Below are 17252 nucleotides of genomic sequence, written 5' to 3'. Positions count from 1 at the left end.
GATCTACAGATCACATCCCTGCGATCGCACTCTCTCTTTGACTGTCTTGGACTCTATGCTTACCTGTTTATCCTGTTGGATCTACTTACACGAACTCTGGAACTTCTCAGATAAGAATACTCACCTCAATACCTGCTTCAATATACTTACCAACCTGTCAATAAACTTACTTTTTACATTTTATACTTACCTCCATCTCTGCCTCCTTGTATGCTGTGACACCTATTAAGTTGATTTAATATTCTTGATAATTTTAAGAATAAAAGTTAAGAAAAAAGGAATTAGCTTGTAGTCTCTAATATTTAGGGCTATAGGCTAATCTTTTTCTTAACTTTTATTACACTGTAGATCGAAATAAAATAATTATTGATCATATTTAACATCGGAGAATCACTGACATAATTTAGAGTAGCCTACTTCGAAAATGAAACTATTTAAATCTGTATAAATGAAAGACAGACTAAATCACAACAAGAACAATCTGTATTTTTCTCGTAATCAAGAACATTTCTTTTGACAAAATCACCAAATTAATGCCGAGTGATGTTTGACAGTGAACGCATCTCCGCCGCATATAATCGCTGGTGTCAGTTGCAAATATTAAACTTGCGGGTCGGGTACAATATTAATTTTTTTTATTTTGCGGTCTGAGTTGCGGGCGGGTTAGTTGAAAACGTCGGTCAGGTTCGGGTTGTTTATATATTGACCCGCGCATCACTGGCTCTGACCAACAGCCACTGAACAAAATAATCAGCTCCCAGATGGGTTCGTCACTTTTTGAGGTCCCCCTGAAACATTTCCGTTGTGCTCCGTCTTATTTGCAGCGCTTTTTTTGTGTTTGCAGCGCTTTTTTTGTGTTTGCAGTGCTTTTTTGTGTTTGTAGCGCTTTTTTTGTGTTTGCAGCGCTTTCTTTGTGTTTGCAGTGCGTTTCTGAATTTGTGTTTGCGTTGCGAGGATTTGCAGCGCCTGTGTTGTCAAACTGATGAAGATGTTTTTTGTTTTTTTTGTTGTCATTTTTTTCTGTTTGCATGTGTTTTCTTAAGTTGCAGTGCGTTGAGCTCTCTCGGCCACCATACTTAATGATATAATGTTAATTTGATTGGAATACGCATTTTTATTTAGCAAAACAAGATCAGCACACCCGTTTCTCTGATCTCAGTAAATTTCCAGCAGTTTATCATTTTCTGGCATATCATCTCCTGAAGTCGTCCAGTAGCATCCATTAGATTGTGCCTCTTACCTCAGAAGAGATTCTCATGTTGTTCAAGGTGATTTTGACAGTAAGAATTCAGACAGGATTCACAGCTTTGTGAAGTCCACATCTTCAGTCTGGAGGTCAGTCTTCTTTATTTGAATCATTGTGCAGGAAAATTACTTTAATGCACTTAACAGACAGACACACCTTGTTGAAGTGTTTGCAGTATTGCTTTACTCAACCAGTCAGTGCAGTTTATGATATTTGTGCTCAATATAGACACAAACATAAAAAAAAAAATTAAAAAATGTGGATTTATTTATTTAGTTATTTTCAGGTTAAACGGATATTATGCAATTTATGGCTTAACCTTTGGCTGTCCAAAAAAATAACGAGAAAGAAAGGTTTTTATTTTTTACTTTTATTTCTTACACTGGAAATAGAAAGTCAAGCATTGCATTATGGGATAAAGTACACAGTGTTACAGTCTGCTCTGTTATATAAAAAATACCATTGTTACTGTATACTGCAGAAATAAAGTTATAAACATACTGTATGTTTATAATCACAATGAACAGGACTTGAGTCTTGAGAAAGTCTGGCCCGAATTAGTTTTAAAACAGAGAGACAGACAGACATACAAAAGATTACTAGGAAGCTACAGACAGGTGAGTTTTTATTAAGGTTGGAGCTGAACTTTGCAGGGCTGCGGCTCTCCAAGACCAGAGCACAAGTGATTACATTTATCTGAACTCACAATAGCTTAATTTCCATCAAAGTGTCAAGCTGCAAAACGTGTAAAAGAGAGCTGCTTGTGATAGGAGTAAAAAATGAAAGTCTGACAATGAAAGTGCATTACAGACTACAATAATTTATTATAATGGTAACATCTCAGATACAGCAACAAACATGGAGCATGCAAGATTGAGGAAAAGAAAATGTTAAGAAAGATGTTAAGATAATGCTGCCAAGTTTTTCTGCATTATTATTTATTTATATACTTTTATACTTTAAACAATAAATGTTTTATCAGATAAAATGAAAATCTCCTTCAGTGTAGTCAGCTTTGTATATTGTGTATTTAGTTCTACAAATTTATTTTTTACAGAAGTTATTTGTGAATTGATTTAAAAGTTTAGTTTCTCTGTGATAGTACTGTCTACTGCAATAAAAAGTGCAAATCATAAAATGTTGACAGTAACATTTAAAAAAACATTTAAAAAAGTAAACAATATCAAACACATTGATGGGATAATGGCACAGGCATCCTCTCGCAATGGTGCAATGTGAACGGTACAGTTCTAGCTCTATTAGAAATTCATCACGTGGCTACATTCCTGCAAAACTGCACAATTTCATACATACATTTGTCTGCAGTTTCCAGCAGAAATAAACACTAGAGGCAGTATATCACTTATATTTTTCTAATGACACTGTCTGACAGTCAGGGGCGCCGCTAAGGGGGGGAAGTTAGGACAATTCTAAGGGCCCACACCCTTTAGGGGCCCACAGAGATCTGCTTTGGTGTGGTAGGGGGGGCCCAACCTCATATTTTGTCATAGGGCCCAAAATTGCGAGCGGCGCCCCTGCTGACAGTCATCAGCAGCTAAAGTTAGCAGCGTCTCTCTTGCCTCACCCGAGCCCACTGAGTTTTAACAAAGTACCTTTAAAGAAAAGTCTGCTCACTCAGTGAACATATTTGCAATGCAGTTTATTTCTGGCAACCAAGGCCAAGTCCCTTGGTGAATGAAGACATCTTGAAATCTCAAAAACAACAAGTGTGTGTCATTACCAAGCAAAAGCAATCTTGTCTCAATTCTACTCACTTTAATAAGCAAAAATCATTGTTATTTTCTGAATCAATGGGATTATATTTATACTATACATCACACAGTTTTACTGTCGAAAGTTTATTAAAAAAGAAAAAATTTAAGTGTTTAATAAAAGAGGGTGAAAAAAACCTAAACCCAGGGTAGAGCGGCTGAGTGAATGTGGTCTGGACTCTGTGGATGAGGGTCATTGTGTCAGAGATGCTGTAGAAGGACAGAGTTCCTGCACTGTGATCCACATACACTCCAATTCTACAGGAACTGGAAGGTACAGGGAGTTTAGTCTCTTTGTTATTGTGCCAGAATGAGAAACTGGAAGAAGAGCAGTTCAAACTCCAAGACTGATCATTATATCCAAATCTACACTCATTAACAGTTCCCTTCCTGTTGATGCTCTTATATGACACTGATATAGACACACCATCACTCCTACTCCGCTCCACCTCCCAGTAACAGCGTCTACACACACCCTCTCTACACAACACCTGACAACACACATCAAATCTGTCTGGATGATCAGGATACCCCTGGAGTCTTTTACTGTAAGTCACTACTCTGTTTCCATCAGACAGACAAATGTTTTCATGCACTGTGTTTGGATCCAGAGTAAATCGATGGAAATCTGATGAAGACAAAACACATAATCAGACCCTTTCTGTGACACTTGAAAATTAGCTGAGCTGCAGCTACTTACTTATTTAAGTAAAACTATGGCAGATTGATCACTCAATAGGATATGATTTTTAAATACACACACCTGCCTTTATAAGTTCCAACAGCTAAAATGCATATCAGAGCAAAAACCAAGCCATGAGGTCAAAAAAACTGTCTGTAGAGCTTAGAGACTAGATTGTGTCAAGGCACAGATATGGAGAAGACTAGAAAAAATGATGCTGCAGTGGCCCCCATAATTCTTTGGAGCAAACAGCATTTTTCTAAAGATGGCTGCCCGGCTAAAGTCAGCTGTCAGGGGTGAAGGGCCTCTGAGAGGTTAACTCTAGTTAAGATCCGGAGATTATATGTGAAACGAAATCTGCAGAATCACAACCATCATTGCAAGATTTCACCAATCCCTGATTAACAGAGTAGCCAGATGAAAGCCTCTCCTCACACAAACCACCATTATTGTGATCAGTGATTGCTTTAATTGTGCTCTTGACTTATGTAATGATGTAGGATGATTTTGAAAGGATTTTTGAAGTTTTCATTGCCTCAACCAGTGCATTTTAACACATTATTACAAGCGACAGTGAAAATCTAACATTAAAGTACAAAGAGTCAAGGGCCCAATTAAAGTAAATACTGATCACAACAACGGTGGTTAGTTGAAATTTCAACAATTTTCAACATTATTAGCAGGTGCAAAAAATTATATTATTTAAATGTCATTAACATTGATTCAGTGGTTGCTTGCTATCAGGGTAGTCACAAAAAATAAAAGCAGTGTGGGTGTTTTATTCATTTCGCTTTTAAAGGTACAATATGTAATTTTTCAGCTTTAAAAATAGCAAAAATCACTATATCTATGTTATATATTTTTTTTAGTTGTGTACTTACATTATCCCGACAGTTTCCACAAACTTTCAAATCCGGAGAAATTTATAGTTTAATTCGAAGACACGGGCCGTTTCTTTATTTCCGTTTTGTCGCCCATCTATGGCGTCATATAACCTTTGACCCCTCTAGTTTCTCTAAGTTCCTGCGGAACCGCCAAATACAAAGGGGAACAGAAGCAAAGAAGAGATGAAGAAGAAAAAGTAGTAGCTAGTCTTGATCGATACTATTATATTTATATTGATATCGTTTATATTAGTATTTATACCTCAATCAATAACATAGTTATGGATCATGATTATGCTTTGCCTGCACGTTCTCTGAAGCGCAAACGTACGGGTGAAATAAATGACCAGTATGTCATTATGTCAGTATGTCGCAGTATGTAAGGATGTACTTACACTAGACGTTTTAAACCGTGCCCAAAGCCCGGTTCGTTTGACTTGTGTAAGTGCTCCGTGCTGCGCTCGGGCGCGGTTCGTTTAGCTGGCCCTGTCCCGGCTGAAAGAGGTGGGCCAGAGAGCAGTTCGGTTGGGCTCGGGCACGATACGCATAGTTTAAGCGCTATAACCGCGTCGGAGCACAAAACAAATACAATTCTGTGTCTACAAATGTATCCTATAATTACCAACACAACACTTTTCAAATAATTTAATTCAGTAAAGTATATTTAAGTTTATAATGGGTCTGGTTGTCTCCTTATTGATGAACAGGAATTGTAGTTTGCCAGTAAAGCTGCAAATTCTTTAACTAACGTTCATATTCTTTCACTCTCCGTAATAACTCACTGATACATACAAGTGAAAATCAATGAACGGCATAGATGAATTATTATTAATTATTAGGTAGAAAATTATTAGAAAAAATATTTTCGCCGTTATCTCGTACGTAAGTGTGTTTCGGCCGGATTTTGAGTGCGCGGCCAGCGGGAGTAATCGCGCTCAGGCTCGGTTCAAGGCAATTGTGCCTACATCCTAAGTGTAAAGTTAAGCAGTTCTCTGTTAGAGGACGAGTGCCTCTTCAAACACTATCTACAATAGCTTCTTCCAGTGATAGTCAATAAGATTGGTAGGCAAAAAAGACAGTATCTCATCCGTGAACATGATTTGTGAAAACACATTTCCCATCGTTCTACGCTCCGTAATTGCGTCATCAAGCGTCGCCTCTGTTATTGTTTTTAAACAATGCGACCTCTAGCGGCGAAAAATTACATATTGTACCTTTAAGTCAAATAAAGAAAGAGTAAAATAGCATTTTTTCTGGTTAATATAATCTTTTGTCTAAGCATAGAAAAATTAAAATAACACAGATGTACTAAGCTACAAAATCGAACCTAAAAATATAGTTAAAAAACCAAGCTATGTATTGAACCATGGGCTAACTGTAGTGTTACATTCCTAATTCTTAATAAATAAATAAAAATCCAGATGTGCAAAACATGTCACAACATACCTAAAAACGAACAGCTTGCACCAGCACAAACCGACTTTTAGCATTAACATAGTACTGTCAGGATTTACTAAAGTGAATAACTAGCACTGAAAAGGTGTGGACCTTATTGAATATGCATTAGTAGAGTTTCCCTTTCAGATGCAAAATTTATGAGAGGAGAGTAATAAAATGAACCACACATTTAACGGACAAAAAAAGCATGTCTGAAAGCAGGCCGCAGCATGGCCTTTCTTAATAATGTGCTAGTTAGCAAGTTTTGAAGCTAAACACGGCTGAATGCGGCTAAATTAAATATTACAGCTTGTCATCCCACGGTAGAGAGGGGCGGGGCGAGCAGAGCTCATTAGCATTTTAAAGCTCTAAAAAGGGCTGATTTTGACAAGGTAAAAAGAGTGGTTTTTACACTACCATTGAAAAAATTTTAACCAAAGTATGTTATAGACTTCTGATTAAGAACCGAAAGAATCATATCAACTTGTGGAAAATGGTCATTCGATGACCCCTTTAAGAGGCTAAATACTTAGGTTTTTCTTTTTTAATAAATTTGCTAAATTTACAAATTTGCTTTAATGTTATGAAATTTGGAGTGTAGATAAAAAGTGTGGATAAAAACTATTTAAAACATTTTAGCATTATGTTGCAACAAAATGTGAATGTGGTCTGAATAAGGAATATTACTGCAGTGTATGTTAATTTAATCATCTTCTTGTAAGCATGTTTATGAGTATGTAAGTTATCAGAACTCTTTCTTTCTTACTTTCTTTCTTTGTGTGTGTTAATATTTTCCCCAGTAACTTACAGTTTAGGAAGTCTTTCCTGCTCTCATATTCTGGGGTGGGAATGATCTGGATGCATCTCACTGTGGAAAACAACAGACAATACAATGTTTTTACTTTTACTTTTACTTTTTACTAGGGCTGTTCATTTAATATGTTAAAATTATTAACACATTTAACACACCCAAGGTCTATGCAGGTCATTTGACATTTCAGACAGTTGATTGGTGAAGAACATGGTGCAGGGTTAGATTAGATTCACTGATTTCCACATCATCTAATTAATTAGATTTAACATATTAAATGCTTGACAGCCCTACTTTAAATAAGAAGTCTTCATTACCTTACCTCTACCAGATATCTTTTCAATCTCCTTTCTGCAGAAATCCTCTAGGCTCTTACTCATTTGAGACACCGATTTTCCTACATCATCATAGGAACCGTCAGTGATGCTGGGAACATTTGGAGATCCAGGAGGAACCGGGAGAGATGGGATACTCTACACAGAAACAAAGACAAAAATTAATAATACAAATACAATAGGGTTCCAGTACCATGCTTGGGCCCCCTAAGAAAAAAAATTCAGATGAAAATGAAGAAAATGCATTGTGAGATCAACACCATTCACCGAAATCAGTAATGTAATAAAAAGACTAAAGGTCTGTCACCTGGAGGAAACGGATGTGATCATGTGTGTGTGAAAGCTCCTCCAGCTCAGCATTACTCCTCCTTAATTCATTAATCTCCTGCTCCAGTCTCCTCAAGAGACTTTCAGCTCGACTCACTACAGTCTTTTCTCGATCTCTGATTGTCTGTGTAATCTCAGAGCGTCTTCTCTCAATGGAGCTGATAAGTTCAGTAAAGATCCTCTCACTGTCCTCCACTGCTGTCTGTGCAGAGCGCTGTAGGACACACATTACAATCAGCTCTTACTGCTTCTCACACAGTCTGCTGTGCTTCAGTGGGGCTGAATATTACCCTCAATAACCAACTGAAGAAGAGACTTAATTGAGTCTGAAACCAGTGCTGCTCCTTTGTCTCAAAACTCACCTTGTGAGTCTCCACAGCCTCTTTCAGCTCCTGAATCTTTTTCTCTCTCTTCTTGATTTGCTGCTGAAATTTCCGCTGTATCTCATCCAATTGTGTCTATAGGACAAAATAATAGTAAATTAAATTGAAACTGAAAGTACAAAATGTTTCTGAGTGACTCCCACGTTTGTTATTTCATTTCCAAGAACTCAATAGTTCTCTTTCAGTCAGTACCTGTTTCTCTGTCCTCTCTGCTGCAGTTGATACCGTCTCATGATCTTTATGTTCATCCACCATACAGAGCATACATATACACCTCTGGTCAGTGCGGCAGTAAATTTCCAGCAGCTTCTCATGTTTTCGGCAGATCATCTCCTGAAGTCGTCCAGTGGCGTCTATTAGATTGTGTCTCTTTCCTTTGAAGAGATTCTCATGTTGTTCAAAGTGAATTTGACAGAAAGAGTTCAGACACACCAGACAGGACTTGACAGCTTTGTGTTTTCTTCCAGTACAGACGTCACACTCCACATCTCCAGGTCCAGCAGGAACAGCAGTTTGGAGTTCAGTCTTTTTCAGTTGCTCCACCACTTCAGCCAGCATGGTGTTTTTATTTAAAGCAGCCCAGGTGAAAAAGATGTAGTATTAAATGTATTAAAAATATATTTGAAATTTAAATAGTGTGTTTTTAATACATTTGTATTACCAACGTGCTTATTTGAAGTGCATTAAAAATATACTAAATCGCATTTAAGCATATTTACAGAAAGTACAGTTAAAGTACTTTGGTTGTAAATATATGCTTAATTACACTTTTAATAAATGTGCTAAAATGAAGTACAATTCAAATACATTTCTAATAAGTATAATAAAAGTATATTGGTAATAAATATATGCTTAATTACACTTGTAAGAAATGTGCTAAACACAAATATATTGTAAATATATTTCTAAAAAGTGTATTAGAAGTACTTTGATAATAAATATATACTTAATAACACTTTTAAGAAATGTGCTAAACACAAATATATTGTGAATATATTTATTGAAAGTATACTAGAAATACTTTTGTAACAAATACATGCTTAATTACCCTTTTACGAAATATGCAGAAATAAATGCACATTAAATATATTTACAAAAAGTATACTAAAAATACTTTGGTAGTAAATTATATGCTTAATTATACTTTTTAAAATTATGCTAAAACAACAGCATACTTTGGTTAAACTTTTGGTGCACTTACAGAAAACACACTCAATGTACTCTTATTTAATGTATTTATTATGTGTATTGTGTTGGCAGTATATGTAACTTGCAAGGCCTACTGCAATTTATATTAAATATTTATGTAATGAACATTAGACTGCTTTTCAAAGTTTTTTTTGATAAACATTTGTAACATTTGTTAATACATACATTATATGAATATGCAATTGCATTCTTACAATGCTATATTTTAAAACAAAGCACTTGAAATTCAAGTAGTGTTTTGCACAAACTTTAAGTGAATTATATACTCACTCATGGCAGTTCAGTTTAACATTATGGATTTCATTATTGTGTAGTGCATTATGTTTGAACAATCCATATAAAACTAAACTTGTACCTCAGTACCAGTAGCTAGCTACATGCACATATCAGCATAAAAGATTAAGTACAGACACACACCAAAAAAAAAACAACCCATTAATGGTCACAAGAAAAAAAATTGTTTATGAAATATGTTACATATAGAATTCACTAATTCCGGTATTTCATTAATGCAACTCCAATCATTTCAATCCTTTTCAATGTTGTTTGGCAGAGCTATGGCATACATGTTGTCTTTCAAGTCAACCATCACACATATTTTTGTTTCAAAAACTGTGTATGCACTGCATAAATGGTGTTTGACTCTTTCACCTCATCATTCAGGACAGGCGACAGAAATAATAATAATGATTGTATCATCAGTACTTAAATATATATTAGATAATGTTATATATATTTGTTTTGTAGCAGTGCATTCAGTTTGACCAATCACAGCCAATTCATTGCAGTTCAATTTGGCTAATCAGAAACAAGCTATACAATTTGCACGCATTCGTCCAATCACAGACTGCCATTTTAAGGAGATGAGCACAACTTGAGCTGGCAACGGATACGATATTTCAACGGAAATCATGTCCTTTCCTAGCTATGCTTTGTTTTATTTCCCTGACTCGGACATAGTGAAGGTGGACAGCACCGATATTATTTTAAGAGAACACAGACGAGGAGAGTACCAGGTCAGCTCCCGCGAACAACTCAGAAGTGAAGAGGGCTACATAGAGTTGTGCCTGACAAGTCGCGGCCGACATGGACAGACTAAGATACTGGCAGCAAAAATACTACTACTTGGTGGTAAGTTAAGTTTTTTATTGTTACCGATTAGCGACTTTAAGATCACTTTGGGTGCATAAACTACTTTTCCACGTGGACAGTGTGCATATCTCAGTGTTAGTACGTGGACTATTGACGTTAACAGCAACACTTATTAACGTTAGGTCTAGAAACTTCTGATGCTTATTCTATAAATTGTCTTTTCCTGTTTGGTTAAAGTATTTATAAAAGCATTGTCTGTTGTCTTTACTCATACATAGAGTAAACTTACTATAGGTAGATCAATAAATGAAGTTATAAGCACTATAACGTACACCAATTACCATCTAATCAAATACAACTGTACACTATGAAATGAAATGTGCGTGTGTGTGTGTAATTGCAGACGTTTACAAAGACTTAATTATGAAGAGAGATGCTTTTAAGAGAGGAGAAGACATCCTTCAGTAGACTGAAATATGTAAAAGGTATATATATATATATATATATATATATATATATATATATATATATATATATATTATTAATAATAAGAAATTTTAAAAAATATATATATATATAATTATTTTTATTTTTTTTATGGGAGCTGCAGGGAGCTAGTTGGCTAGTTGCTCTTATATTTGTTATATTTGTTATTTGCATGCTCTTTTGTGTGATATTCTACTTTCTTTAAATCTCTGCAAGAGGTTAATTGTGCAGACTTACAGTAGCATGAACCACTACATCACAGTAGACCCAAACATTTGAAATTGTGAATTTGAAATAAAGCCAAAATTATCCACATGACATTTGATGTAATCTTCACTTATTAAAAGTACAACATCACTAACATATTGTAATTGGTTTTGAGCCTCTTCTAACCTTGTGTCAAATGTCATACAGGCTGCACTGGAGAGTGACGACGGACAAGAAGATAATGTAAGCAAGGAATTTGAGAACAGTCTTCTGCAGATGACATCTCCCCAGAACAGTCCTGTCATGCTTGATGATGATGTTGTCAAAGCTTTGAAAGGTAAAATACTAGGAATTAGAATGTAAATATGAAGCCATTGTTTAAAGATTCAGGTAACACTTTAGAATACCATTTTTTACTTACTACATAACTAATAAGGAATTATTGAAAAACTAAAATACAATTTTATGATTGTGTTAAGTAACAGTTAACTTATCAATTACCATTAACCATAAGTACAGGTCCTTCTCAAAAAATTAGCATATTGTGATATGTTTATCAGTACATTACAGAAAATAATGAACTTTAAGACTTTCATATATTTCAGATTCATTACACACAACTGAAGTAGTTCAAGCCTTTTATTGTTTTAATATTGATGGTTTTGGCATACAGCTCATGAAAACCCAAAATTCCTATCTCAAAAAATTAGCATATTTCATCCGACCAATAAAAGAAAAGTGTTTTTAATACAAAAAAAGTCAACCTTCAAATAATTATGTTCAGTTATGCACTCAATACTTGGTCTGGAATCCTTTTGCAGAAATGACTGCTTCAATGCGGCGTGGCATGGAGGCAATCAGCCTGTGGCACTGCTGAGGTGTTATGGAGGCCCAGGATGCTTCGATAGCGGCCTTAAGCTCATCCAGAGTGTTGGGTCTTGCGTCTCTCAACTTTCTCTTCACAATATCCCACAGATCCTCTAGGGGGTTCAGGTCAGGAGAGTTGAGCACAGTAATACCATGGTCAGTAAACCATTTACCAGTGGTTTTGGCACTGTGAGCAGGTGTCAGGTCGTGCTGAAAAATGAAATCTTCATCTCCATAAAGCTTTTCAGCAGATGGAAGCATGAAGTGCTCCAAAATCTCCGGATAGCTAGCTGCAGTGACCCTGCCCTTGATAAAACACAGTGGACCAACACCAGCAGCTGACATGGCACCCCAGACCATCACTGACTGTGGGTACTTGACACTGGACTTCAGGCATTTTGGCATTTCCCTCTCCCTAGTCTTCCTCCAGACTCTGGCACCTTGATTTCCGAATGACATGCAAAAATTGCTTTCATCGGAAAAAGTACTTTGGACCACTTAGCAACAGTCCAGTGCTGCTTCTCTGTAGCCCAGGTCAGGCGCTTCTGCCGCTGTTTCTGGTTCAAAAGTGGCTTGATCTGGCGCCTGTACACGGTGGCTCTGGATGTTTCCACTCCAGACTCAGTCCACTGCTTCCGCAGGTCCCCCAAGGTCTGGAATCGGTCCTTCTCCACAATCTTCCTCAGGGTCCGGTCACCTCTTATCGTTTTGCAGCGTTTTCTGCCACACTTTTTCCTTCCCACAGACTTCCCACTGAGGTGCCTTGATACAGCACTCTGGGAACAGCCTATTCGTTCAGAGATTTCTTTCTGTGTCTTTCCCTCTTGCTTGAGGGTGTCAATGATGGCCTTCTGGACAGCAGTCAGGTCGGCAGTCTTACCCATGATTGCGGTTTTGAGTAATGAACCAGGCTGGGAGTTTTTAAAAGCCTCAGGAATCTTTTGCAGGTGTTTAGAGTTAATTAGTTGATTCAGATGATTAGGTTAATAGCTCGTTTAGAGAACCTTTTCATGATATGCAAATTTTTTGAGATGGGAATTTTGGGTTTTCATGAGCTGTATGCAAAAATCATCAATATTAAAACAATAAAAGGCTTGAACTACTTCAGTTAGTGTGTAATGAATCTAAAATATATGAAAGTCTAATGTTTATCAGTACATTACAGAAAATAATGAACTTTATCACAATATGCCAATTTTTTTGAGAAGGACCTGTAATTAATAAATATCAAATATTTCTGCAACCCACTCTGAACATGCGTCATTTAGATCTGAAAAGTTTGCATCATGAATTGTTGTAAGGATCCATTTTGAAAGTTATATTTTTTTTTGTGGGATGTTCTCCTGTTGTTTCATTCATCTTAAAAATGAATAACGAACACACAAAATCAGCGCAATTCTTTCTCCCACATAAAAAGAGGCATTTAAAATGTATAACAAATGATCTGTCGGTATTTTGATCTTAAAAATACATATTGAGGAGATTTCTATTACAAAAAGAATATAATAGGTCACCTTTAATGTTATAAATACAACTGTTGGCTGTTGGCAGAAGAAAATAAGGGCCAAACAATAACAAACACATTTGTCACGTTCATTTCAACTTGTTGGTAAGCGTACATTAAAATCTGCAGCAGTAGAGAATAAGACTTGATAATGTAGATTTTGGTAAGATCTACCAAATTTTGAATCCTTCAAATTTTATTTAGAGTTATTTTAGAGTCGTTGTTGGTTATGTACACATCCATCCATATATATAAAAAAAAATGAGTGACCATCTGTACAACCATATGATTGTAGTTTGGGGTAATTGATATATGTGAAAATATCAATAATATATTTAAAAAATAGTAAATGGATGCTGCCTTTTTAGGACAGCAAAGTTCTTCCCTAAACCTACCCAATAGATTGATTATTAAACACTTGTTTAACACATTTATTACATAATATTTAATTGTTATTGACGAAATATTTCCGATGTGAATTGTGATGAGAAGTGAAAGAAGAGCAAGTTTGTCAAACTCTGGTTGATCACTTTATAAGCTAGATCCACAAACCTGACTCTGGTCTATAGTACTGCAGATGCTAAGTAATGGTTTCCAATGAGATTAAATGAACTTGACATGCATGTGTTTATTAAAAGTATTTTATTTGGACTTTTTTTTCTTAAAACCTAATGACTTTATTCTTGACATTTCATTACTTTATTGTCAACAGGTTATTTAAACAGATATTCTCAAAAATACGAGTTTAATCTTGCAGGAAAGTTACTTTAATCTTGAGATGATTTTATTTATTTTTTATTATTGCTTGATTCTAATTTTATTTCATAGTTTTTTTGTATGTTAAAGATTAGGATTAGGAGTATTTTTGTCTTTTATAGGGTACCACAGCCAGTATGGAAAGAAAAAGTAATCTTGGTGACTCTTTATTAACCGCTATGTCAATATAAGGCAATGTAACCTTTTTAGCCACATTACCATTATGGTATATGATTGTTTGTTATATTTATAAATTTAACAAAACCTTATTAGCTGTAACCAACTTGCCATTATCCTTAGAATTTCCTGCCTTTGCACAACACAAGTTTTAAAGTTACAGCAATGCTTCTTCAGAAAATACATTTTATTGAATAAATAGACCTTGATTAACTAAAAATGAAGAAGAACTCAAATGTGTTTTTTTGTTGTTGTTTTTTTGTCTTGTAGAGCTTCCTGGGATTGTATCATCTCTCAAAGATGTCCTAGAGTCCATGAAAAGAGGCCCATACAGCTCAAGATCAAGTTCCAGTGAGCTGTCTCTTGCTGAATCCTCAGAAATGGTTAGGAAAAAAGTTATCATAATAAAATCATGACTGTAATAATTATTTTGTGTTTTTGTATATGCTTAACCATTTAGAAAATCCATTAGTATAGTCATTGCTTTATATTTCAATTAAAAAGTAAACAGTTTATAATAGTTATTGTTTCTTGTTTTACCCAGATTTCTCTTGCTGATTCAGATGTCACAGTGTCCAAGAGGATGTATGATAGACTGAATGAGCCACGAGTTTCTCTTTTTACGCAAGAACTAACCACTCTAATTTTTGGAAAAGATAAACTAGCAAGATGCACCCTTACAGGGAAATCGGGACCTCGAAAGACCAATTGGATCCTCACAAGGTCACTGTTCTCATAGGTACAGTATGTGTGCTACTTTTTTGTTGTCTTTACAGGTCAAGGGAGGTAATAGCAAATATTAATACCATAAATATTTGTTATGCATTATATAGTAATAGTTCACAGTGTCATTTATCATTTGCAGTCAAACTAAATGTGTTTTTTTTTTTTTTGGCTGAAATACTGTGAAACAGTCAGGTCCATATATAAGAGTTAAGAATGTTAATAATGCTTTAGCTTTCAGTTGTTGTTTGTTCGTGGGTTATATTTACTGCAGTCAGAACAGTGTTGTTTGCAGTTGCTGTTGTTTTTATGTGAGAATGATGGAGATTTGTTGCTTTCCAGCATAGACCAAGCCTATCAAGTAGGGGTACTGTTGCCAGTGAAAACACAAGGGATGGGATCAGGGTTTACAGTCCTGAATCGTACTGTACTATAACCAGACCACTAGGCAATAGAAAATGACTAAATGTGAAAAACATTAGTTTTAAAAATGTTTTGTTGTAAAACATTTTTTTTTTTCTGTTTTTGTAACATGGGTTAATTTTGCTGAAATATTTACAATTTCTTTTTCCCCTTTCACAGACACTGTGATAAAAGAGTTCCCAAAGACGACAGTGTCTGAGGTGCGGGCCCTCATTCGGAGGAAGTGCAACAACAACTTAACCTCAAAGAACAGTCACTCTCCACTGGAAGGATGAAGATGTGATGTTTGAGTTGTTACAGTTCTTGGTTAACTGTTATGGCTATTACCAGTTTGTTAAAAATGAATTTGTTTGTCTTCTGTGACTCTATATGTGGTTCAATTGTTTGATGTCATTGCTAGTTTCCTACAAATGCTCTATAGTGATTTATTTGTTTTTATTATTCTTATTTTGTGTTAAATGGATCTCTGCAGATTTTATTTCTTTTTTTAGATCTTTATTTTTTGTGAACATATTTTGGCAAAACAATTATCCAATTAAATAAAAGTTTTGTACTTTTGAAAATGTGTATTTGATACTGTCTTTACAGAAACAGTAGTTTGCATTATATTTGAAATATACTGTATTACACTTTTTTTAAGTATATTTTTAATATTTAAAAAAATGTACTATTGGCATATTAAATGGGTTTTTTAAATATATATTTTAATGTATTAAACCTATATTTCTCGCATATTAAATGATTTTGTAAAATATATTTTTTATATATTAATAGTGAATTATTCAGTGTTATGAAAATACATTATAAATGAGATAATGTTATATTTAAAATATACTTGGAATGCATTAATTATTAGCTTAAAATAACTTTGTAATGTACTTGTAGTACAACATTTAAGTGTACTCTAAATAAAATTAAGGGAAGTATAGTTAAAATACACTAAATGTACTTGAAGTGGGTCCATTTTAACACAATTTTAATACATTAAATATAATGCAAATATATTAAAATTGATCTTAAACATATCTTTAAATGCACTTAATATATTTAAAGTTGTTTCAAAATAATACATTTAATATGTACTTAGTATAGTGCAATTTCAATATATTAAGTATGTCCAAAAAAGTACATTGTAAATATATTTCTTTTTCACCTGGGAGGTCTTGGACTGAAGTTCTGTCTGCATTGAGGGCAGCTGTAGACTCTCTTCTCATCCTCTTGATTCCAGCAGTCTGTAATGCAGCTCATACAGTAACTGTGTCCACAGGGAATGGCCACTGGATCATTCAGTAGATCCAGACAAACTGGACATCTGAACTGGTCATGAGAAAACCTGGCTTCAGCCATTTCACTGTATGCACAGACAGACAGAGACACGACACAGCTAAACAACACTTAGGCTGAGAGTTGTTATCATTTCCTGGTTCTCTGGGAGACATGCGCAAAATGGGTGTGTCCGTGAGGTGCATTAAATTTGCTTTATCATTCATAGTACAAAGGTCCACTAGATGGCATTGTCTTAAAGAAATACAGATGTGAAGGGTCATTCCTAGTATTCAGTTCTTTTTGGACATCATAACACTTAAAAAATAAATTCTTGTGTAATCATGATAGGGAGATGGAAAATGTGAAAAACTATTTTGGTCCACCATTAAACTCAATTGCTGTCACTCTATGTTCACTAAATGTGTCCACCCTGTTAGGTTTTCTGACCTAAAAGCAGACATTACACTAATTCTGAGCAAAAAATGCTAACACAGAAGGTCTGTCAAATGAAGAATTCAATGTTGTTGTTTTTTTGTTTAGTTTTTTTAATGCTACTTTTACAAGTAAGAATTTCTATTTACTTTTTTTATATTCCCCTTAACAGATTAGACATGTTAAAATTGACTACATCAGATTGAAAAGACAAAATAAGTAAAAAATAAGCT

The 17252-nt window shown here is 34.9% G+C and overlaps 1 protein-coding gene across 2 annotated transcripts; it reads right to left on the bottom strand.

The window, feature by feature from the left end:
• Positions 1-1901: 1901 nt before the first annotated feature.
• On the bottom strand, positions 1902-16705 carry LOC141290026 (tripartite motif-containing protein 16-like). Of its 2 annotated transcripts, XM_073822222.1 has the most exons (7): positions 16482-16705; positions 8070-8455; positions 7857-7952; positions 7475-7708; positions 7155-7305; positions 6830-6889; positions 1902-3646 (listed from the first exon to the last, which is right to left on the bottom strand). In XM_073822222.1, the coding sequence occupies exons 1-7, from the start codon at positions 16666-16668 to the stop codon at positions 3075-3077; spliced, it is 1686 nt and encodes a 561-aa protein (XP_073678323.1). In that variant the 5' UTR covers positions 16669-16705; the 3' UTR covers positions 1902-3074. The 2 variants fall into 2 exon arrangements, with proteins under 2 accessions (XP_073678323.1, XP_073678322.1); XM_073822221.1 differs by lacking the exon at positions 16482-16705 and having other exon boundaries at positions 8070-8705.
• Positions 16706-17252: the final 547 nt, after the last annotated feature.

This window comes from Garra rufa, chromosome 17 (assembly GCF_049309525.1).
Source record: "Garra rufa chromosome 17, GarRuf1.0, whole genome shotgun sequence".
In the NCBI taxonomy this organism is placed as follows: Eukaryota; Metazoa; Chordata; class Actinopteri; order Cypriniformes; family Cyprinidae; genus Garra; species Garra rufa.
The sequence above is the reverse complement of the archived record's forward strand: the minus strand, read 5'-3'. Positions and strand labels throughout refer to the sequence as shown.